Source organism: Euprymna scolopes, chromosome 25 (assembly GCF_053919585.1).
Source record: "Euprymna scolopes isolate OS-2025 chromosome 25, ASM5391958v1, whole genome shotgun sequence".
In the NCBI taxonomy this organism is placed as follows: domain Eukaryota; kingdom Metazoa; phylum Mollusca; class Cephalopoda; order Sepiida; family Sepiolidae; genus Euprymna; species Euprymna scolopes.
The window spans coordinates 87,179,558-87,203,743 of record NC_136506.1 but is presented as its reverse complement, the minus strand read 5'-3'; the positions used below and the strand labels follow the sequence as shown (position 1 = coordinate 87,203,743).

Genomic DNA, 24,186 nt, shown 5'->3' with positions numbered 1-24,186 from the left:
TCAGTTGGCTGGATAGGAATACTGACTCTCTTAACTGTATCCTCTTCAGATGCCATGGCACAGTAGATAGACGTTGAATCTCTACAGTTCCAGATGAGCATTGTCTGAAAATAGCAGTTTCAATCCTACCCAAAGCCAGCCAGAGGCTTAGTTGGTCAAAACATGGTGAGACGACAACTATGGAAGGCAGTAATTACTGAGGATATAGTTAAGACTCAGTCTTCCTATCTTGTCGTAGTTTACACCTGACGAACGCCAGGGTAATAGTTGGCCAAAACGTTGTGAAACAATAACTACAAAGATGAGAATAATAGTCCGCAAATAAATAAATTACTCATCTCAAAAGGATTCCAATAATAAAAATAAAACATTTTTGATTTTTTTACTTTTATGTTTATTCATCCTAAGTAATAAATACTGAAACCCAAACAAATGATTAAAAAAAAGCTCTCAATACTATATAGAGTAAAAAAAAAAAGGCTATTTTTGGTTCTTGTCCAAAATTCCCCCATATTAAAAAATAAACAAAAATTGCATGATGTACATATCCATGACTGAATAAAAGTGTCATATTCCAAAAATCACATAAATTGATCGGTTTGATTTTTTTTTTTTTTTTTTTTTTTAACTAAGTGAAGAGGGACTTTCACATCCCATCTTGAAAGAACAAAAGAAAATAATTCAACAATAATTCAAACTTGTGAGATGAGTCTTGTAATGCCTACGATTTCCCATTAATTGCTTTAAATTGTTTAAAAAAATTTCTAAAAATAAAACTATTTGTTCACTATATGCAATTTTTGGAATATGATGCTTCCATTCCATCATGGGTACATACATCATAGATTTTTCTGTAATTTTGTTTTTAATATAGAGGTTATTCTGGACAACCACTGCTGTTTTTTTTTTCAGTTTGAATCTATAAATTCAAGACCAGAAACAGCATTTGGAGTGTAGACCAAAGATGTGAGATCTCTGCTTCTTTTTGTAAACTAGAAAAGGCGGAATTCTGATTTTTCTTGGAATTTAGTAAAGGCATTTTTTTGTTTGTTTTTCAAGCAAAGACTTTTCTTTCTTCCTCTCTCTCTCTCCTTGATTTGTTTTGCTTTGTATCATGCTATACATCAAATGACTTTTGTTTCAGCAAAGAATGACTGACCTTCTCCCCCCCACACACACACATGGCGTCTTTCTCTTGCTAGCAACCAGTTTTTTTTTTTTTTTTTTTTTTCTTAAAATAAAAACTTTGACCATTTTTAGCACAAAAAGCTAAATTTAATGGAATTTAATGAAAAGCATAAATTAAAATAAAATATCAGTTGATATTTTCAGCATGTAAAAAAAATAAAAATATTGAAAAATATTCGTCACCCACCCACCAAATAAGTTTCTACATTTTTAGGCAATTAAGTGGGGAACACCCTGAAAAAACGTAGAATAAGTTAGTTTAGAACGAATTTTGCATTGAATTTAATGTAAAATGATCCCCTCTTCTTTCTGGGTCATATTAGCATTTTGAGCAGTTAATCAATTTTCGTTATGGAAAATGAATTCTATGCATTATGCTACCTTTTTTTTTTTTTTCCAGAAGGGAGGGGCACTTTTTTTTTAATATCATGATAGTTTTAGAATTAAAGTTTTTTTGTTTTTTTTTTTGTTTAGGTGGATTTTACCATCTGAACTTAGGGCTAACAGTAGGCGTATGGAAGCTTTTTTTTCATTGGCCTTTCTTTCACCATGAAAATAATCATACAGAATTTATCTAACAGCAATTTTTTTTAAACTGATCTAAAAAACTAGAATGGCCTAGAAGTGGGGTATCATTTTACATTAAATTTCACACATAAGCGACACCTTAGGAATCCAGTTATTCTTTTAATATTCCATTAAATATTATGACCTTTTATTGATTTTTGGGAATCTTTTATCGTTTCAAATTTATAATGCTCTCCACAAAAAAGCGATATCTACACATGCAGCACATGGTACAAAATATATGATTAGGTATTATACAGATTAAATTTTCTCCAGTATTTTATTAAAAAAAAAAAAATTTCTCAATTTCTCAGTTTTCTTATTTTGCTCAAGTTAGGAATGGGTCATTCTATCGGATGCCAGAATGTATGTCAGGTAGACCTTCAAAATGTCTTTTGTAAATCCATTATTTCTGAATTCATTCAGTTTATTCTAAAAAAAAAAAAAAAAAAATTGTTACACTTGAGCTATGTTTAACTGGGGTAATTTATTCTGAAAATATATTTCATTATTAGAAAGTAAATCTAATTGTGTGATGGGTTTAATTTTTAAAATCTTTCAATGAATGTCCATATTTGTAAATCTTAATTTGAAACTCTTAACTTAATCTTTACTCTAATAAAATTTTAATAAATCTCAAATTTTATAATCTTTTAAAACTATTAGAAAAGATAATTCTCTGTAGTCAGTGTTTTTATGAGTTTTTATTTTTTAGCCAGTTGATTTAGAATGAGTTTTATGTCAAATTAATGGTTGAATATGGATAAATTTGTGCCCATTGTTACATTAAATACTAATCCCTAACTGTGCATGTAACAGATACCATAATACTTAATTCACTGCACTTTGTCATAATGAAGATCCATACAAAATTTCAGCTAGATCAACAAAGTAGTTTTCCAGAAAAAGGAATATATGGATAGGTAGGCAGATACTATTTTATTTTATGTATGTAATATATATATATATATATATATATATATATATATCTTTTCCATTCGCCAAGCAGTCTTTTTAATTTCAGCTGGCATGTTGTATAAAACGGCACCCAAAAGTTGTTGTTCAGCCATATTCTTAAGCACTTTCTGTTGGTGCATCCGATTATCATTAGGAGCTATTTGCTTTTTTTTTCCTTTGAGGCTTAGTGTATTTATAATTTTTTTTTATAACCAATAAAAAAAAAAAAATTATGAATACATCAAGCCTAAAATATCTTATGCCACTTAAAAACTGATACAAAAAGCAGTCTGAACCATTTATGTGGCATTTTTCCAAGTTTAAAATATAATTTTATTACATTTCGTTCTTCCTCACGTCCAGATTGCAGTTTTGAAATTCACCAGCTGTGACAGTCAGGCTTTAATTCCTGCTGTAGCTGTTTATTTGAACCTGAAATTATAAAACTTGGTGAGTCATCTAATAAGATATATGACAATAACATGCTGAATGTTCAAGAGTGCACGACCATTTTTAAAGTTATGTATAAAAAAAGTCTGGAAACTTAAGGCACCTTGTTAGCACATGAATTCTTAAAGAATTCACTTGTGAACTGCTGATCCAGTATTTCCAATTTAGAGCAAGTTAACATATAAAACGATATTAACTTTTTTTGACAGATTTTTCCAATGCCTTCTTTTGAAGCAGATGTAGTTTCAGTAATGACGAAATATTTCATTTCTATGGAGATTTCTCTCTGGAAGAAAGGCATACAAATACAATTAGAAGCATTTACCCTCAACATAAATAAAGGAAAAAAGAATAAGTTAAAACAGAAAGACATAGATCGCAAGAACTTCAATAGTTTTTGATTTCACCATTTTTCCAAGAACAAGTAATTGTATGACGAAAGTTGATTTATCCAAACGAGCATCACACTGAACTTATTATTCTTCATTGTGAATGCTGGTGGATCCAAATAATCAACTTAGAATAACATTCATCCTGAATTGGTTGAGCCAGAATGAGAGCCGACCAATCACAGCAGTCTGTTGCTAATATTTAGCTAATTAACAGCTGGTCTTGATTCCACTGGTAAAGACTATAGATATGTTGACCTATAAAGAGTTCCGAATCTAGTTTAATCACTAATCTGGGCCACATTTTGAGTCATCAACCATGCCACATTTTCCAGTTTCAAAGTGGAATCAAGTAATTTGGATATTTGCGGACTGTTTCACCACGTTTTAGTCAATTATTCTTCAAGTGGTTAACCACGACGAGATAGAAATGCTGAGTTTATTGAGTGTATCCACAGTAATTACTGCCTTCCATAGTTGTTGTCATCTCACCATGTTTTGGCTAACTAATCCTCTGGCTAGCTTTGTTTAGAATTGAAACCGCTATCTTCAGACTATGTTCACCTGAATCATAGAGATTTAATGCCTCTATCCTCAAATAGTTGGCTGAAACGGGGAAAACAACTATGAAGATAAGTCTGTAAATAAATAAATATTGTTTGTTTACAGAATGCCATATGCAAAGGTCAAGGGTGTGTTTTATATATATATATATATATATATATATATATATATATATAAAACGTTTTAATAAACAAGGGATAATTATTTTACATTTCAATAGTTATATTATTTTTTGGTAGGCTTTTTGATTTTTAAATAAGAAAGAATAAAGGGTTGTTTTAATCGACAGATCGATGTAGGGAAAATGATATTCAAGAAAAAAGATGAAGAAATAAAATATTTTATTAATGTAAGATAAATTTTGAGGGGGGGGGGGGCTTGCCTTAGTCTAGAAAAATTTTTCTTTCACTGACCGCTGACAAGATCCTAAATTTTCAATTATTACTTGGGTTATTATTTATTTATTTTTTTTTTTCCAAATAAAAGTATCAATGCACGCTGTCTCATTTTGGCGATCTTGAGTCACGAATAAATATAATTTGTTTTATTTATTTATTTATTTATTTTTTTTTTTTTAGATATCAATCCAAATTTTGGTTTAAATCATTTCAAATTTTTTTTATAAATATGTAAATGCCCTCTCCATAAAAATCAATCGTGGTCGCGAATAAATATAACTCGTCATTATTTTTTGTTTTCTTAATAAAAATATCAATTCAAAGATTAAAGTTGTGTAAATATATAAAAAAAAAACGCACTTATGGTTGCAAAAATCCACTTGCCTGCAAAGGTGAAGGTCAAACTGTTATAAACTGAAATCTGTCCTTTTCTTTTGTAGTGAAATTGGTTGAAGTCCTTATTGCATACTTTATCCTACTTTCCTATTCAAAACCAAGTCTTTTTAACAAATAATCAGTTTAGTTAAGATATATTATAGAAACTTAAAATATTACTAATCAATGCCACACACACACATAACAGGCTCCTTCAGTCTTTGACAGACTATGGATACCCACTTAGGGGTGCCTGCATGTGAAATTTTTGTGGCAGGAGGTGTGCAATCTCCAGCCATACCTCTCCTGTGTCGACATTGTTCAATACCAGTGACAAGTGAAGTGTATGTACAGGACGACTGGAAACAAATGCCAAAATAAGTGGAGAGCACATACAGCGCTTATAATTCCCAAATGGTCACCCATCTGGTACTAACCAGGCTCAACATTGCTTAACTTCGGTGATCTGACAAGAACCAGTGTGTCAATGTGATTATGCCACACACATATATATACCGGGTGACACAAAAAGAACGGGCTCCAACTCTAATTAGGCCCCGTTTCTTAGTGTTTTATCCGAAGAAAATGAAACTTTAGTCATAACTGGTTTATTATATTCAAGACATCACATCAAAACACAAGGGTCTTTGGCCTTTTTTCTCCGTTCTACAGCATATGTTCTAGATGGCCTCCATTTAGCTTTTGTTTTTTTTTGGGGGGGGGGGGTCACCCTGTGTGTGTGTGTGTATATATATATTTTCTGGGTCAACGGCCAACTAGCACCGTGTATATTTGTGTGTGTGTATATGTGTATTGGGGTGGAGAGGGCTCCCGTAAGCCGTGGTGAAGGCAACCTTTCTAGGAGAAGCAAATCTCTGATTTAAAAAACCATAAAGCGGGAGACCAGTACCCGCATTAAGCTGGTCTGCAGTTTAATTTGTTGCTGGCTATCTTGCTTGTTGCTGGATCTCAACATTTTGAACAGAGAGAGAGAGAGAGACTTAGCTGTCGTACAAAGCTAAGACTCTGTAACATCATCTTTGTATAGATACTCTCTCAGGCATTTGGGCTCATGAATTTTAAATGTCTGAGGGAGTGGCACTCGTCTGACAAGAGACGTTGCAATCATATATATATATATATATATATATATATATATATATATATATATATATCTCAATGTTTTTAGGGATACAAAATTTAAATATTGCAATTAGGAAGGGAAGACTTATGATTCATGATTAAAAGTAAATTTGTGTGTGTGTATGTATGTGTGTATGTGTATATATATATATATATATATATATATTCCTTTTAATCTTCTCTCCAAAAAGGGGAACAGGAGAGGAAAGAAAGAGAAATGGGGAGCCAGCTGACTGGTTTCGACGCTCGCTTCTCAAAGCTGTATCGAGGGAATTTTTAAAACAAAGAATGAAAAAGCAATTAAAATTGCGTTTTATTCAATTTACAGGGAGAGAAAAAAAAAAAGTGGGGAAACAAAATTAAAACGGTGTTATGGTCGAATACCCTAGAGATTAATCACGTTCAAACTCAGGAGGCATTCCCTTTGCTTGCAAAGGGAAGGTTTTCTAAGTCGAACATGAATAGTCTCCAAGATCTTAAGGTGATATAGTGAATGAGCACAACTAAGAATAGAAAAAGAGTCTGTACTAAAGTTCGCTGCACAAGATGGGTTTTTAAGTAAATCAGTAATTAAAGACCCATATGTGTTAGTAACAATGTCCGTTGCCCAGTAGGTTCCATTCCTAATTTTACTGGGTCCATGTTGTTGGATTCTTCCATCTAATCTTAATGTCGTTCAACCCAAGTAGTTGGCACCGCAATCATATTCAAAATTGTAAATAATGTTACTATTATGGTGCGGGGGGGGGGGTAAGAACGTCTTTTCGAGAAGATGGTAATAAAGTTCTCGTAGAGAACACAACATTGGCAGCAAAATAACATCCATGAACTGCTGAACTTATTTGTTTGGCAAATTTCTTACTTACTGTACCCAACCAAGGACATTTGGCCACTATATTCTCTTTAATTTGGGAGAATTCAGCCAATTTCCTTTGAATAACTGACCTAATCACATCTAGTGTGTACCCGTTTTTGGATAAAGTATCCGTAATTGTTTCCAATTCCTCATCTAATTTTAACTTGGAACAAATCAGAAGAGCACGATGTGTAAGGGTCCAAATTAGATTTATCTTACGTTTTTTAGGGCAAAATGAATCCCAACGAGTGTACAATCCTGTAAATGTTGGTTTCCGGTATATAGATGTATGGTAACTAGATGGTGTTTTTGTTACCAATACATCAAGGAAAGCTATGGATGAATTGCACTCTCCCTCATAGGTGTACTTTAACGCGGAATGCATTCCATTGTGTAAGGAGAAAAAAGTGTTTACTTCCGTTTGGTTATTAAATAAACAGAATGTGTCGTCAACATATCGCAAGTACACTAATGGTTTTATGGGTCCAGATAGTAAGCGCTCTTCATAGATGCCCACAAAAATATTCACCATGGTCAGTCCAAGTACTGAGCCCATTGTCACACCATCTTTTTGCCAATACATAATATTGTTGAAACTAAATTCCACAGATGTCATGGCAAATTTTCAGAAGTTCAATAAAGATGTTTTCAGGGATAGGAGGAGGTGATATTCGGCCCCAATATAAAAAAATCTGCACAGATATCTATAGTTTCCAAAACGGGGACACAAGTAAAAAGATTGCTGATGTCATCAGAGCACATAAATCTATTAACAATGTTAGATTTTTTTTAATAAAGTCAGCAAAATAAAATGAATCTTTAAGATAATATTTACTATAATGTTGTAAAACAGGTTGTAAAATGTCAAAGATCCATTTTGAGACCTTGTGTTGCGCTGACTCTACCATGGAGAGAATGAGCCTTAATGGGATATCCGCTTTATGGGTTTTAGGGAGACCATATAACCTTGGGCAGATAGATCCAGAGGGTCTTATCTTACTAGCTACGTTCGTCGGAAGTACACCGTTTTTGACCCACTTGACCAGTTTCTTTTGAAATTTGGTTTCCAAGGAGGCAGTTGAATCATGAGTTGCGACAGGGCCCAATTTTTCAAATTTGTCTTTGTCATCTAGTATTATTGACATTTTGTCAATGTACTCATGATGATTTAGTATAACTACCTCTGACCCTTTATCTGGTCTAGTAATGACTGATGGGTCTTGTCGTATTCAAGTTTGATTTAGAAAACCTTCCCTTTGCAAGCAAAGGGAATGCCTCTTGGGTTTGAACGTGATTAATCTTGAGGGTATTCGACGATAATGCTGTTTTATTTTAATTGTTTTACCACTTTTTTTTTTTTTTTTTTTTTTTTCCTCCACGTAAATTGAATAAAACGCAATTTTAATTGCTTTTCATTCTTTGTTTTAAAAATTCCCTCAATACAGCTTTGAGAAGCGAGCGTCGAAACCGGTCAGCTGGCTCCCCATTTCTCTCTTGCCTCTCCTGTTCCCCTTTTTGGAGAGAAGATTAAAGGAAATATATATATAATTTACTTTTAATCATGAATCATAAGTCTTCCCTTCCTAATTGCAATATATATATATGAGTACAACCCCCATCATTGTTTGGTTGTAAAATATGCTGAAATAGATCTTAATTTATGCAGATTTCGTATTTACTATTATAGAGTCATTTCTCTTTGATTATTGTATTGTACCTAATACATAGTAGGATTTCAAAAGTAAAAAAAAAAAAGACTTTGTTGCCATCAGCTAGAATCAGCGATATTCATTAGCATCTAAGTTAATGATAAATGGATATCAAAACCTTAAAAAGTAACAGTTTAACATAAATGTATATTTGCACATGCATAGAGGAGCATTTTAAGTCAACTTACGCCTGCCAAGTTATAATTTTTCAATTTTGACCCTTAAGAAGCTATTTTTACCAGCTAAAAATAAAATCAAATTTGTTCCACAGGTTCAAATCTCTTAAATATCAAGTTTCAAGTCTGTAGACTAAAAATTAACAGAAGTTTGGTAGACCATTCCACATAGTGTGGAGATTTGATGAAGTGTAAACACTTCATCAAATCTCCACACTAACGTAATGTACTTGCAATAACCCTTATCCCTGAGTGGATTCCGGGCCTTGATAAGTGGTGATCACTGTGTGTAAAAAAAAAAAAAAAAAAAAAAAAAAAAAAAAAAAAAAAAATGGTCACTTTTATTTATTTTTTTTTTTGCCCGGGTCAACATGAAGTTCTGTTTGGAACACACTTGTTATACTAAGTATATTGATCACTTTCATCGTAGGCAACTTTCGAAGGGAAGTATTGTATTTCATCCAACAGAAAAATAGAATTTCTTTCACTGGCTTTTTTTTTTTTTTTTTTTTTTTTTTTTTTTTTTTTTTTTTTTGTAAAAGCACATTTTTCAGTGGCCTTTTTTTTTTTTTTTTTTTTCGTAACAGCACGTTTTTCAGTGGCCTTATTTTATTTTTTTCGTAAAGGCACGTTTTTCGGTAGCCTATATTTGATCCAGAAGGTAGTGTCCTAGGGAAATCTTGAAACCAGTTTCTAATTTCTAAAAAAAAAAAAAAAAATCGACGTCGGTAATAATTTAAATTAAAATAAATATATTATCAAGATAAATCAACTTTAAATAACAATCTTAGATAGAACACTTAAAATAATTCTCTTGCTATAAACAGTAACTAACATACAGCTATTTAGTAAAATCGATTTTCATTAATGTAATATGCAAATGGGGTTACCTCTTAATCGTATAGTTTGCAAGAATCATACTATACAGTAGAACCCTAGGATACGGCATTAAAAATTAGTAACAAAATACAGTACAGTATATAATACACATGTATATAATCAAATATAAACATTAAAAAATAACACTGTAAGGTGGGGCAAATACCGTAATCAAGGGCTGGAAAAACATATTCCACATCGTAACCTGAAAAAAAATGTATCCTAGAGCCACCGTATCCCGGGGTTCTACCATATATAGAAATAAATGAAATGACGGTTATGCAAGTAAGTTTTCAGTATGAAAATTAATTAGTGGACATTTTATATATATTAATCAAATTGTGAACAAACATACAAGGATATGAATTATATATATATGTGTGTGTGCATGCAATTTCAACATTTAACATAGGAAAAGAACATATATTGCATTTACAGAAACAGCTAGAACTATATAAGTTAAATGGACGTACTTACATAACAATTTCACATATGATAAACATATTAATTTACATTCATTTTTGTTTTTTAATACAAAGATGACTTGGTTTGTGCAACCTAATGTTTCAATTTAACATATTTCTTTATTTGCTTTTCAAGATTTTAATCGCCATTCAGTACCAATATGATGCATCTTTGTTTCAGCTGAACTAAAATTAGTTACTTTCAGCTTTACTTTCATTATAAGACTAATGCTAACCTAGTTTTGTTTTTTTGGCTTTATTTTTTAATCATACCTTTTTTAGTATTTCAAATGTTAAATTTTAATTGTTAGGTATCATGTAGTCATTAAATTAGTAACTGAACGAAATTATGAAACTCTATTTAACAAAATTGTCATAGATAAAATTTTAATTTCTATAAAAGCAAACAGCTTCCAAAACTTTCAATCTTTTAAATAATTTACTAAAAAATTTAAAAGCCAGAAATGATTAATCAGTTTAAATGATCTCCAGTTTTGAAGAGTCACAAACGTGTGTGTGTGTGTGTGTGTATGTATATATATATATATATATATATATAACGGTGAATGGTTTTAAAATAACAATCTAGACCCGTTAAACGAAAACGGTATACATTGAAAGTAACGACATTTCAAAAACAAACTTTAAAATATATATATATATATTAGTATTGGGATAATTAATCAAGAATCATAAAAATTTGTGGCTATTTTATAATACCAAAAACGATTCCTGTAATTGTTTTTTTTATCTGATTTTGTTTAAAACATTCTTTCGTTGCTGGTAATCTATATATATATATATATATATATATATAAAGCTAAAATGTATGTATGTATGTACGCTTTTCCTCAATGTCCACAAAAGGCTTCTTTCAGAGAAGCGCTCGCTCGCTTCACAACTTAAAACTTTTTATATCATCTATAAATTGTAATATCTCACACTTAACCATGGAGCTTGCCTGTCTATTTAATTTTATTGACTTTCAAACGTTAATTATTCGACATTTCCCCGCATTGGCACGCGTTACATTCAGTTTTCAGTATAAACTAAAAGCGAAATTCGACTCTAATCACAGTGGTCTCTAGAGAGCTAAGTAACGTTTGGTCAATGTCGACTTCGTCATATCAGATGGTAGCTTTCATTTCGAGATGAGGGAGCGGGTTTTTAAAAACAAACAAACCGATTTATTGACCTCATTAAAAACTGTCCCGCACAAAATGCTAACTGCTGAATACCTATCGCCGTCACGTCAATCAAAAATGCGCACCTGTTTTTTTTGTTTTTTTTTTCACACTTTACTATTTTCCAACTGCGCGTCGTCAAGGCTTTTTTTTTCACGGGCACCTGTTTTTTTTTTTTTTCACACACACCTACAAACACCCGGGCAATGCCGGGTACCCCTCGCTAGTAATAATAATAAAATAAATATTCATTGATTTTAAACTAGTTAATAATAAAATAAATATTCATTGATTTTAAACTAGTAGTAAAACTAAAATCTATAGATCCCTACAATTGTATTTTTACATTTGAAATGTATTTTTATGGTAATCAGGCAAAAAAAAAAAAACATAGATTTATAAGAATTGGAATCACCTCATCACTAGCAGTGTCAGAAATTTCGTGAAAATAGTGAATAATTCCACCCCATCTTTCCAAGCTTATAACTCCTCGAAAAATGTAATTCAAGCCCTAATTTTTTTTTTCAATTAAAGGAGTAAGGACCAAGGTTTTATTTAAAAAAAAAAACAAAACAAAACAATGTGTTTTTTTTTTTTTTAAAAAGGTTTTAAACTTCGGACTTTACAGGTAAATTTCTAAAAAACTGATTTTTTTTTTGTTTTAAATTTGAATATATTATTTATTGACCTTTTCTCTTCAATTTGTGATATATAAAACTATTAAACATAAATTAATTATTTACTTTTTAATAGACATTTCAAAATGAGAGGCGTAAATTATTCGACCCCCTATCTTTCTAAGCTTATAACTCCTCGAAAAATGTAATTCAAGCCCTAATTTTTTTTTCAATTAAAGGAGCAAGGACCAAGGTTTCATTAAAAAAAAAAAAAAAGACAAAAAGAAAAAATGTGTTCTTATAAAATAAGGTTTTAAACTTCGGACTTTACAGGTAAATTTCTAAAAAACTGATTTTTTTTTTTGTTTTAAATTTGAATATATTATTTATTGACCTTTTCTCTTCAATTTGTGATATATAAAACTATTAAACATAAATTAATTATTTACTTTTTAAGAGAAAGTTGAAAATGGGGGGGGGGCGTGAATTTAAAAAAAACGTTTGTCTAAAATATTATATTCGGTTTATTGGAAAGAACATAAAATTTCACATTGACCCTGAAAATATCGTAAAAATAGAATCAATAGAAAAATTTTGATAGATTTTTAAAATTTAAAAATATTGAGTTTAAAAATTGAAAAATATTGAGTTCGGAAAATTCATTACTGTTTTAAAAAAAAATAAAAATATTTTTATTACTTTTAAAACAACTGTAATAGTTTATTTTGGAAGTATAATCCATAAAGAAAATAAATAACCCACTTTTAACAGAGAAATTACGAGATTTTTATATTGTATTCGCAGTTTCGTGTTAGGGGTGTCAAAAATTCCTACAAAAATTCTGATACTGCTACCTCATCACTAATGTCTTTACTTTCTTGGAAAACGATTTCTGCCTCAATGTTCAACAGGAAAATTATTTTACCGAAAACTATTAATATTATTAAACTATAAAAAGGAAGATGCTAGAATTATAAAAAAAAAAAAGCAAACTATTTTATTTACACTCAATCAGATGTGCCTTATGCACTAATAAAAACATAATTGTCATTTTGTTGCACTTTTTGAGATTTTAAGTATTTATAAATTTTCTCATAAAAAATGATTCTATTGATTTTAATTTTTTTTGACCTAGGAAATAAAATATTGTCAATTTTGGAAGGAAAACTGACATTATGGAAAATATTAATATCTCTGACAATATTCCACTTGCCATTATTATTTCTAACAATGCAAGCTTAAATTGCTGGTGTCCATCAGTAGGATGGAGTTGAATAACCATTTTCAGTGGAATTTTATCAATTGCCACAGTTTGTAATCCTCAGCTAACTTTAAAGGTGCAATTGTATTCTCTGTGTAGTCTTTGGCAGTGCATTTTTGTGTATTTTTACATATTTCAGTGTTTTACTTCAAAATTGAATAATTGTTTGGCACTGTGAGGGTAATTATTTATCAAACATTCCCAACATGCAATGGCATCTTCTTGTTGGCCACTATTAAAAACACCTCAAATTGATTCTCTAAAGTCAGCGACACTGAGTGCCAGGGGTAAGTAATCTTTTTAATTGCTGAATTGGCAAATCAGTGTTTGTAGTGCTTTTAATGATGTTAGCCAACAAAGGAAGTTGGTAAATTGTCTGAACAAAACTGTTAGCAAAACGAGCATTTCTTTCATTGATCAATTTCAGGTCTAAATTATTTGGAGAATTTAAATTGCCAATTTTGGGCCATTTTATATTTGAATTTTAATATTTTTGGCCTCAAATCATGATCTAAATGATGTTTTTTTTTTTTGTTTTTTTTTGTAAGTCTGTTTGTACAATGACAAACTGGGAGCCTTGACAAAGCAAGGAGGAAGTGGTGGCAAATCAACTGTCTTTGATCCTCAATCTATTATATTCAGTCCAAGCACTTTTGTCACACATGGTCACTTTATGAGGGTTAAAGTCAATCAGAAATTTTTTTTTTTTTTTATTCAATTTTAACCCCAAACAAGGCACAGTGCCACTTTGAAGCAGGGGGTTACTATTAGGGAATTAATTAGCGGGGTCATTATGAAGGGAGAAGAGTAGAAAGATGTTTATTAACATTACACTTGAACTTCTGCATATCATTGCAGTTGGGAAAGCAGAATCCCGGAAGGGAGTTCCAAAGACCCGCAGTTCTGGGGAAGAAACTATTGGGGTAAAAAGCTTTCTTGCACCTAAGGATCTCTACTGTAAAGGGATGAGACTTAGTAGCTTGTCGGGTTTGTCGAGGGTAGTTACGTCGGAGAGGTACAAGTGTTTGCAGTTCGTCAGAGCATTCACCATTAAAGTATTTGTAGAACAGGCAGAGGGATGCAACATCTCGTTGATGGGACAGAGGTTGAAGCCTAGATGACAGTTCAGGACCTATCAGGTTGGCGACTCTTTTTTTGAACCCTGTCCAGGAGCGAGAGACAAGCAGCAGATGCACCAGCCCAGATGTGACAACAGTACTCCATACATGGGCGAATGGTTGCCTTATAGAGGTATAGGATACTGTCAGGCATAAGTAGTTTTCTAGCACGGTAGAGGGAGCCAACCTTCCTTGCAGCAGCCTTGGCAATGCTCTCAATGTATCTATTCCAGTTCATATTCCCTCTAAACGTTAGGCCGAGGAGTTTAAAAGAAGTACTAATTGCACAGCTTTCTAGCATGTGAGAAAGCTACATAGGCCATTCTATTTGAAAAGACATCAAATCCGAAGTCAATGATACCATCGACTGAAATATCTTGAATTTTGTGGACTGTCAAAGCATAGCTGGTTTACAAAGGTATTAGAGATCTAGTCACAAAGTTCATGGCAAGCTCATAGTCAGCTTGCACAAATTCAACATTGACTGCATGATCCATATGATCAAATTTTACAGTCACAACAATTTTGCCATTTTTCATTTGTATTTCAGTGACTGTAACCATTGTATCATTGCAAAGACCTTTTTCAATATTAATATTTCGACACATCATGTATCTAACACCAACTTTAATTTTCAACACAGTTTCAAGTTCAGCTGTGTGAGAAACCTTTTTTTAGTTTAGAAGTTTTTGGTGTTTTTTTTTAACATATTTTTGCTAACATTTTTTTAGTTTAGAAGTTCTTGGTGTTTTTTTTATTTTTGCTAACTGATTTTTGTCTAAAGTTGGAATCAGTAGCCGAAATTTCAATCACATGAAGATTATTTTTTGCAAAAATTTTTTTATTTCCACAACAGATTTGTGGGTACAATGTAAATATGCATTTCTTTTTTCTGCAATTTTTGCAAAAGATCAAAATTGAGGATTAATTTGATACCTATTCAAGATTTCAAAGTCAGATGAGTTGGTGATCCGAGTCTAATTCTGTTTAGAATGTCATGAAAGTTTTGTCATCTTTTTGCCACATATTTATGGTCAATTCATCATAATCGAAATATGACCACAAATTTATACCAGCAATTCCCAAATTTGATTTTCTAGCATCCTGAATGGATATTTTGGAAAAACAATTTTAAAAAACACAAATACAAAATTAACACCTTTAAAAATATAGAAAACAGAATGTTATAATTTTTTTATTAAATGATTAAGATAATTTGTTTTTAGTCGCGTGCAAGCGACTCTATAAGTCACTCCGTCTGTCAGTCTGTCTGTCCGTAACACTTTTGTGCTCGGCCTTTTTGGTTAAGATCAAAGATCTGTTAATAGATGCTGTTCTTAGCTTTTTAAGTTTTTCTTGGCCAAGATAAAAAAAATGTTTTAAAAATTGGGAGTTAAGTAGGACGTCCCCCAATATGAAAGGGTGAATGCGGTATTATGGTGAAAGAAGATACTAGCTGGGAGAAACTTTTGACTTTGTTTAGTTCTGGAGTGACAAGGATGACCAACGACCCCCACAATCCCCCCTTTTGAGTTGGCCATGTGCCTAAGTTTTTTGTTCATCGTTGATTTTGACTGTATTTTTTAACATGAATAAAAGATTTAATATCTCAAAGTGTAGTATCTGTTCTTAGATACTGTACTTATGTTTGTAACTTTGTGATATAAAGTAGATCACTTTTCTGTATTAATTTAATGTAAAATGATCACCCACTTTACAACCAGTCAGTCTCAAAGCCATTCCAGTCATTCTCCAGATCATTCAAGTTGTTTTTAAAGGATTCCAGTTATTTTTTAAGGATTCAAGTCATTCTTAAGGTCATTCAATTCATCCTTAAGTTCATTAGTCATTCTAAGTCATTTACTTTTTATTTAAGTCATTCAGCCTATTTTTCGGTCATTTAGTTTAGAAAGGGTCTGTAAAGAAGAGATCACCCTCCCCATTAGATTATTACAGTGATTTTGTACTCTGTCAAAGAATGAAAAAATACTCTAAGCGACATCTCCCCATTTTGGAAATGACACTCCAACTTAGGACCTATCTGAGTTTTGCAAAGCTAGCACATTGCATCAGAAGTTTATATTTTTGGAGCAGTAGAAAGATCCAACCATCCATTTTTTTTTTTTTTTTTTTTTTTTTTTTTTTTCAACAACCTTAGAAATAGATTGGATACAGGTCTTTTCTTTTAGATCTGCTATGAAGTCCTAGAATTTTTACTGGAACTGAAAAAAGGGTCTGAGCAATTGTTAGTGAAAGCAAATTAGCTTGGTTAAAATTAACAAGCTAATTTGCCCCTTTGCACCTCATGCTAAAGATCAGAAGTGAAAGAATCAACAAATGCTCTTCAAACTATTGCCATATATATATATATATATATATATATATATATATATATATATATACACACACACAAAAATAAATTTGCACATCAGAATCTAATAAATAAAATTATTGTAGAGCAACACTGTCTACTCCTTTCTCAAAAAGATTTGAGATTCTATTTTTAGGCAATTACGTGTGAATATCTTAAACTTTTGACAAATAAAAAAAGATCAAAAAGAGACTTTAGAAAATATCAGTTTCACATAAATTTAATGTACAATGATCCCTCATTTTCAAACCATTCTTGCATCTTAAAGCAGGTAACCATTTTTTTCTTTCTTTTTTACTATGTCAGATAAATGATGCATGTTCTTTTTTGGAAGGTTCTAGATTTTTTAGACTATTACATATCATTTTATATCCTTGCCACTCAGACTTAGGGTGAGTGGTAAAAAGATTAGTTCGTATCTGTAAAAAATTCGAATAGTCTGTAAATGAGATATCATTTTACGTTACATTTATACATTAAACTAATCCTATACTAAAATTCTAAAAATGCTTTTTTTCTTTTCATCAAAAGTATTCGTCTAAAATAGAAAATCAGAGGTGGAAGAGGAATAACAGCGACAGTTCATCGACGAATTTATCAAAATTAGATTACTTAAAAGCATTGAAATTGCAAAAATTATCGATTGTAATTTATATATATATTTTTTTTTTTCCAATTGTGATTCTTTGAAGCAGACGATGGATTTTCGTATGTTTTCGATATTGCTGTTTAAAACTAAAACAAATATTCTATTTAACTCCTTCTGAACACTTGGTAATGTCCTATTTATATTATGATAGATTAAATCCTGATCTAGAAAAATGCGAAAGTAAAATTAATAAAATAAAAAAAAAAAAGTTAAATTATTTTGCTGTTATGAAAGGAGAGGATGAGTAAGTGTTGATGCAAAAGGAAAAGGGGCGAGAGGGTAAGAGAAAGGAAAGGATGAGAGGCTCCGAGAAAGTGCAAATGCATTAGAAATTGAAGTGAGAAGTTAAAAGAGAGGGAGAGCGGGTAAGAGGGTATAAATGAGTGCGGAACAGGAGAGGAGGGGGAGAAGAGTGCAGAAGAGCAGTGGTGCTGATGAATGAATAAAAATTTTAGAATTGATTTTAAAATTTTTAGTAAAAATCAAAAAAATTTTTTTTATTTATTTTTTTTTTTTTTTAATTGTTCCAGATAGGACATGAAGCCACTTGATGTAAAGAGCTAAAAAATACTTAAGGTTTAAAAAAAAAAAAAAAAAGCCAATGATGTGTTAGATTCTGATCCCAAAAATATAGATTCTGGTTGAAGACCTATCAGCTATCACACCCTGTCAATTATTAAACACATTCAATGCGTATTCTTGTCACATTCAACTGCATGTATATTGATAGCGATATCAATCTATATTTTTTGATTTCTTACCAATTTCTGACTTGATGGTTTACTAACTTCAACCTTTAAACCCCATTTGACCTTTCCATATATTGTTATACAAGAGAATGCGTCACACACTTTTACGTGTGCTTAGATATTGTTTTTGAAACCTCATTAAATGTGTATTTCAGTTAGATTAAAAAAAATGAAAATTTTGTAAATCTCTACAATCTGGTAATGATTTTTGTGTTCATTTCAGGACACTTTCAGTAGGGCGAAATCTTGGGTAAAGGAACTCCAGCGGCAAGCAAGTCCAAATATTGTCATAGCATTAGCAGGGAATAAGGCTGATCTTGCAAACAAACGCATGGTAGAACACGAGGTAAGAAAATATGCAAAGAAAAAAATGGCATTTCAGTGTTGATTTTCATATTCATATAATGTTACATTTTGATATTTCAATTCTTTAATAAAAAAATTTATCGAAACTGGTAAATCCAAAAAAAACAGTTGAAAGAATTAAATTAAAAATCAAGGCTGCATATCTTGCAGAAACTCTTTTAGTTTAAAAACATGATTTTGAGTTTCTTTTGAATTAAAAAAAAAAAAAAAAAAAAAAAAAGTACTTATGCAGAAGAGGGATCTTATCGCTGTCATATTCTGTCTGGGCAGATTACATAAATCGCTTGAAGATTCCAAAACGTTAAGCTAATGAAATCACAGCAGCCGAACAATTTGTAAATGCTAAATAATAATCAGTTCAAATTGACAATCTTCTGGAGACTGAAGGTTCAATCCTCACAACAAGTGGTACTAAAAATATAATTAAGAATTATTTAAGAATTCTGTCTGGTCATGGCTGACAGAACAAGACTAATCTATCCCTAGTGAACTAAAGGGTTCAGTTTGAAATTGCATACAGATTGACACTTACGGCTAGAGATTAGCTCAGTCGAAATGTGAGAATGTCATCTAAGACAAGTAGGTAGTTCAAATAAACCGAATAATACTACACTTTCATCTTTTTGTTCCCTCGGTTCTGTTCACAAGTGATTTTCCTAAATTGGGCATTGTCAAACGGGATTTCCTATGCAATGCAACTCTTAATCTTTTCTTTTTAGTGTTACTAAATTTTAAATCCCATGCAAAACATGAAATTACTTTTGAAAGCTAATTTAATGGTTGTTAATTTTACATTATATGTAATTCATACTTTAGAGAACAAAGTTGCTTTCATTCTGACATCTTACATGATTCATTTTTTTTTTTTTTTCTCTCTAAAATAAAAACGTATATTTTGTTAGTTTTTGAGATGAGGATTGATTATTTGTAGACTACTGTTCTCATCTTGAGTGTCATTCACACGTTTCAGTCACCGTAACCTTTAACCTTATTATGGTTTATCTTATTAAACTTGAGAATCTTTCTGCCAATCTGCAAAGTCCTGTAACATAGTGGATAAAGTACTTGATAAAATTCAGTTGGAAGTTACTCTTCAGGAGTTTGAAGGCTTAATTCTCAGTGTGGGTGATATTCGAAATACAATTGCGAATTACTTAGGACTTCTACCCAGTCATGGCAGACAGAACAAGAGAATGCTACCCTCATGGATGAAATAAAGGATTGCATTCAAAATTTTGTGCAGATTCCCAACTTGACAAAAAAGATTCCCAAATTCAACAAGATGCATTTGAAGAAGTTTGGAGATTACATTGATTGAAATTTGATGAGAATAGAAGTTTGAATAATATGTTAGTTTTTGAAAATAAGGATTGATAATTTGTAATGTTCAGATTACTATTCTCATGTTGGTTGTTAATTTTACAATGTTTTTGTTGCTGTAATTTAAGGTGTATCTTTTCAAACTTGGAAATTATGACAAACATGACATGTTATGAAAATAAAAAAAAAAGCAAGATGAAAATAATTGTCCAAATGTTCATTTTTATGCATAAAAGGTTTTATGTGGCCGGTCTTTAATGTCTTTCAACGTTTTTTTTTTTTTTTTTTTTTTTTTTTTTTTTTTTTTTTTAATAGGAGGCGCATGCATATGCAGAAGAAAATAGTTTGTTATTTATGGAAACTTCAGCCAAAACAGCAATGAATGTTAATGAAATATTCCTTGCAATTGGTAAGCATGTCTTTTTTTTTTTTTTTTTTTTTTTTTTTTTATGAAAATAATGTTGTTTCCTATCTTTGTTGAGAAGTAGTAATCCTAGTTTTAGGATGGCATTCTTGAGTGTGTGAAATGTTTGGTATACTACTGGCAGCCTCATCAAACTGGCCTTGGTCGGTTATATAAAATTGGTGACTTTGTCTGCTGCAAAGTCTCAGATAAGTTATTTTTTTTTTATAAACATTAATAAATATTTCTTATAGTAAAATAGGGTTCTTGTACAGTTTAATAAAGACATTAAAAAAATAAATATCGAAAAAGATTATTGTACATATCCGTTTTGGACTGAAGATCTCCGGAAAGTTTTTTTTTTTTTTTTTTTTCTGCGGAAAAACACGTTTTTATGAGAGCGCATTGAAGTCGGCCATTATGGAAATTTTTAACACTCCACGGGGAGATAACTCCATGTAAAGCTCCAACACTCCCTCCCCATCTTTAATACTAGCTTTTCTTCCTAAAAATCGAACCTTTTGCTCGGTATCATAACGAATTGTTTTTTGCTGTAAGAAAAAAAAAAAAAAAAACTACTTGATGAAATTAAGTGACATTTTTTTTTTTTTTTTCGGAGAACTTTGTTCCATAACAGATGCATACAATAACCTTTTTTCAATATTTTCATTTTTTAATGTCTTGATTAAACTGTACAAGTACCTAAAATATTTTGTATAATGTTAAAAACAAATTTTTTTTTTATGCAAAAAATAATTATGATGCAAATTTTTTTTATCAAACACCGTTTGCTGCTGCAGACTTTGAGTTGTCTATTCTTCTGCATCACTCTTTGATTTGTCTGTTTATTAGCAGACGGCTCAATCGGTGAATTAGTTTACATGGTTTTCATAGCACATAAGTTAAACTGACATTGTTGTTGCTTAGTATCATTCATAGATTTTCATATGAATCGGAGGATTTTATTGATGGTATTCATTTCTCCAATGTCTTTTATTGATGGTATTCATTTCTCCAATGTCTTCCTGACTTTGTTGATTCTATTTGGCTTCACCTACATAAAAATAAGTTTACATCTTGCTTACAAACGATGCTAAAACTTCAAGTTAACTGCTGCTGATGCACAGTGAGCTTGGAGGTGGGGTTTAAAGACATTTACCTTTAGTTTAAGAAAACTCATAGGGTGCGGAATATATGGAAAATTGATATCCAACTAAAAAGTGTGAATTTTAGGGGTTCTGTGACCAAAACATGTTTATAGACAACTTTCTAATAGGTGGAAATTTGACATTTGCGAACAAACTTCAAACGGGTCATATTTTGAGAACTATTAATGCTAAATCAGACAAATAAGACAATTTTTGATACTGTAGGCAATGAGCTTTTCAGATATTCAACTTATAACTTAATTTAGCAATGTTTCAAAAAACAAAATATCCAACAATTTATAAGCGGTTAAAATCACTATGAAAAGAATAATAGATTGGATTCAATTCACTATAAAACGTGAAAATTTCAACAATATACAATAATAAATATGTAACACTAGTTATGATGATGCATCTGTTAGAAAATAAAAACTTGTATTCATTATTATTGTATGCATGCCTTTCCTCACAACTGCAAATGATGTGCCTTGTCGCTTTGCAATGTCTACACACCAAATGCTCCTTAGTCTTCATGACATTGGGATCATTTTTATCCCAAAGCTTGTTGATCCAGTCTGACAAATTGTCAAACTGGTTGGTTTTTGATTTATGCAGAATTGTCTGAGGAATTTGTTGTTGGCTTCAATGCCAGACTCAAAGTTGAAGACCAGTGTTCCCATTTTCTCCAACTCGGCTTTCTTATCAGTGGTTCTGGACAAACTCTTTAAGGAACGGTTCTTATTCTGTTTTTTTTTTTATATCCTTTGAATGAATGTATGACGTCATCCAGAAGTCTCGCTGACTTAGACATCCTATTTCGAGCAACCTTGGTTCAAAACTTGAAGTCTAGTTCCTTATCAAATGGATTTTTTACAATGTTTGAAAATCTCAGAGAGCAATTTTGGTAATTTTTATTCATTTTGAATCAAAATATAAATGATAAACAAAATATATTAACTAACACATCACAAATCGGTTTAACTTACAACAATAGTAACACCTTTATGTAAACTAAGACCAATAGTTCAAAAACTTAACATAATCACAAACTGCAGGAATTTTCCTATAATACAGGAATTAACAGCATTGTATGATTTAATAAATTCTTTTAGTTTTCACATTATGTGACCTCTAAACAAGGAATTTGCTGAATTTGATAAAATTTTGTAAATGCTAAGCTGCATTGCATCCTCTCCAGAAGTGTTTACTACCTAAACTGTTTACTATTATATTGGACATAGCATTCGGAAAAGAATAAGTGAAGTATCCTGAATTGAAATCTGTTTAAATTACTTGAAATTAGTCGGATAGGAAATGTTCTTTATTAGGAAACACCTTATTAATTTGGAATTAATGAGGACATTTCCTTATGATCAAATGATAGCTAAAATAGGTAAAAAAATAAAAAAATTCTAACAATTGAGGTTTGAAGAAAAATGGTACAAGTTATCAACTTCTAGCTGCAAAAATCAGATTCAGCACCTCAAAAAAACAAAAAAAACAAAAAGGAATAGAGCTTTGGAACATGAAATTTGGACAAGAATTACTCGAGTTATCGATATGTTTTGAATTTGACAGTTGCAGTTTGGAGTTGGAATAAAAGAAAAAATGGTTAAGCCAAAAAATTTTGCATTGTAATTGAATTTAATCAAGTGATTTTTTCTTTTCCTCACCCAAACTGTTTTAATCAATCTACTGAAAAAATTAATCTTTGGGTGTTTTTGCAATCCTTTATTGAAATATGTCAGCCTGATGACAATTTTATCCATATTTTAACTAAAAAATGCAAGTTTAAATACAAAAGAGGAAGAAAAAAAATCTGTAAATTTTATGTGGTTGTTCAAACACCCAATTGTATACATTTAATTCAATTTTGTGTATCTATAGACCTATTTGGTCTTACATGGGTTTAGAAGCTTCTGGGGCAATTTTGCATCCGATTTTTCCCGGTTGATTAAATCACAAAATTTGTTTAGTCGTGAAATTCTGGAATTCACAAACTTCAAAATCGCCATATATGGAGAAGTATTAAGACTTTGGAGACACATATGACCATTTTTTTATACTATAGAATTCAAACTTTTTAAATATCTTAGTCTCAAAGTTATTTGGGAAATTTGCAACACATCCAAATGTCCGCTTGGGAACTCACTGTATGTTTGTTGAGCATCATTCATTTCAAATGTATTGGATGAGTATTGTTTACCTTATCTTTCTAGTTAGAATTCAAGAAAGATATCAGGTACTTAATGGGAGGGACCATGTGACTGTTGCCAACATACCTAAGTGAAAGTATTTCTGCTGAACAAATTGAATTTAAACTTTGCACAACCAGGTTGTTGATTCGTATCATTAACCATTTTAACCTGTTATCTCCTTGGCGTTGTTGATTCTATTTGGATTTATATACATCGATGAACATTGTCACAAGTTTAACAAATCTGAATGCAAACTGTTCACATATCAAGCTGAAATATTCACTGTGAATTCAATTGTTAAAGGATCAATACCAGTCATGTTGCAAACAGTTTATATACACTCTAGCCAGATCCTCCTTGGTCTTCCACTTTCATGCATCCCTGTGCCTGGGGTATCCAAGTGTGTTGCGTTGATGCAGGAGGCGGCCACGTGCAGTGTGCCACCTTCTGAATCAACATGCATGGATCCACTAAGAACAAGGGTGCATGTAAGTAGATCTAGCTCAAGTGAATACAAAGTGACTTTCCAGATTGGATCGCATGGAGAGCAAGCGTAAAACGTTGTCTAGTATAGCTTACCCTGGAGTCCAGGACACTTACAGCACTTGAATACCAAACCTAAATAATGAAATCCCAAAATACTAGATTTCTCTCCTGGAACAAGAGAAAAAGAAATGAGTGAAACCA

The 24,186-nt window shown here is 31.3% G+C and overlaps 1 protein-coding gene and 1 long non-coding RNA gene across 3 annotated transcripts in view; one reads left to right on the top strand and one right to left on the bottom strand.

Moving 5' to 3' along the window:
- The window catches only part of LOC145247491 (uncharacterized), a 534,006-nt gene that overhangs the window by 401,122 nt on the left and 108,698 nt on the right, over positions 1-24,186 (bottom strand). The window lies entirely within an intron of this gene.
- Positions 1-24,186, top strand: part of LOC145247487 (ras-related protein Rab-5B-like) — a 107,139-nt gene that overhangs the window by 78,617 nt on the left and 4,336 nt on the right. For both annotated transcript variants that reach the window (XM_080109295.1, XM_080109296.1), the window contains exons 4-5: positions 18,288-18,410; positions 20,066-20,159. In XM_080109295.1, the coding sequence (XP_079965421.1) occupies positions 18,288-18,410; positions 20,066-20,159 (217 nt within the window). The remainder of the gene's footprint in view (positions 1-18,287; positions 18,411-20,065; positions 20,160-24,186) is intronic.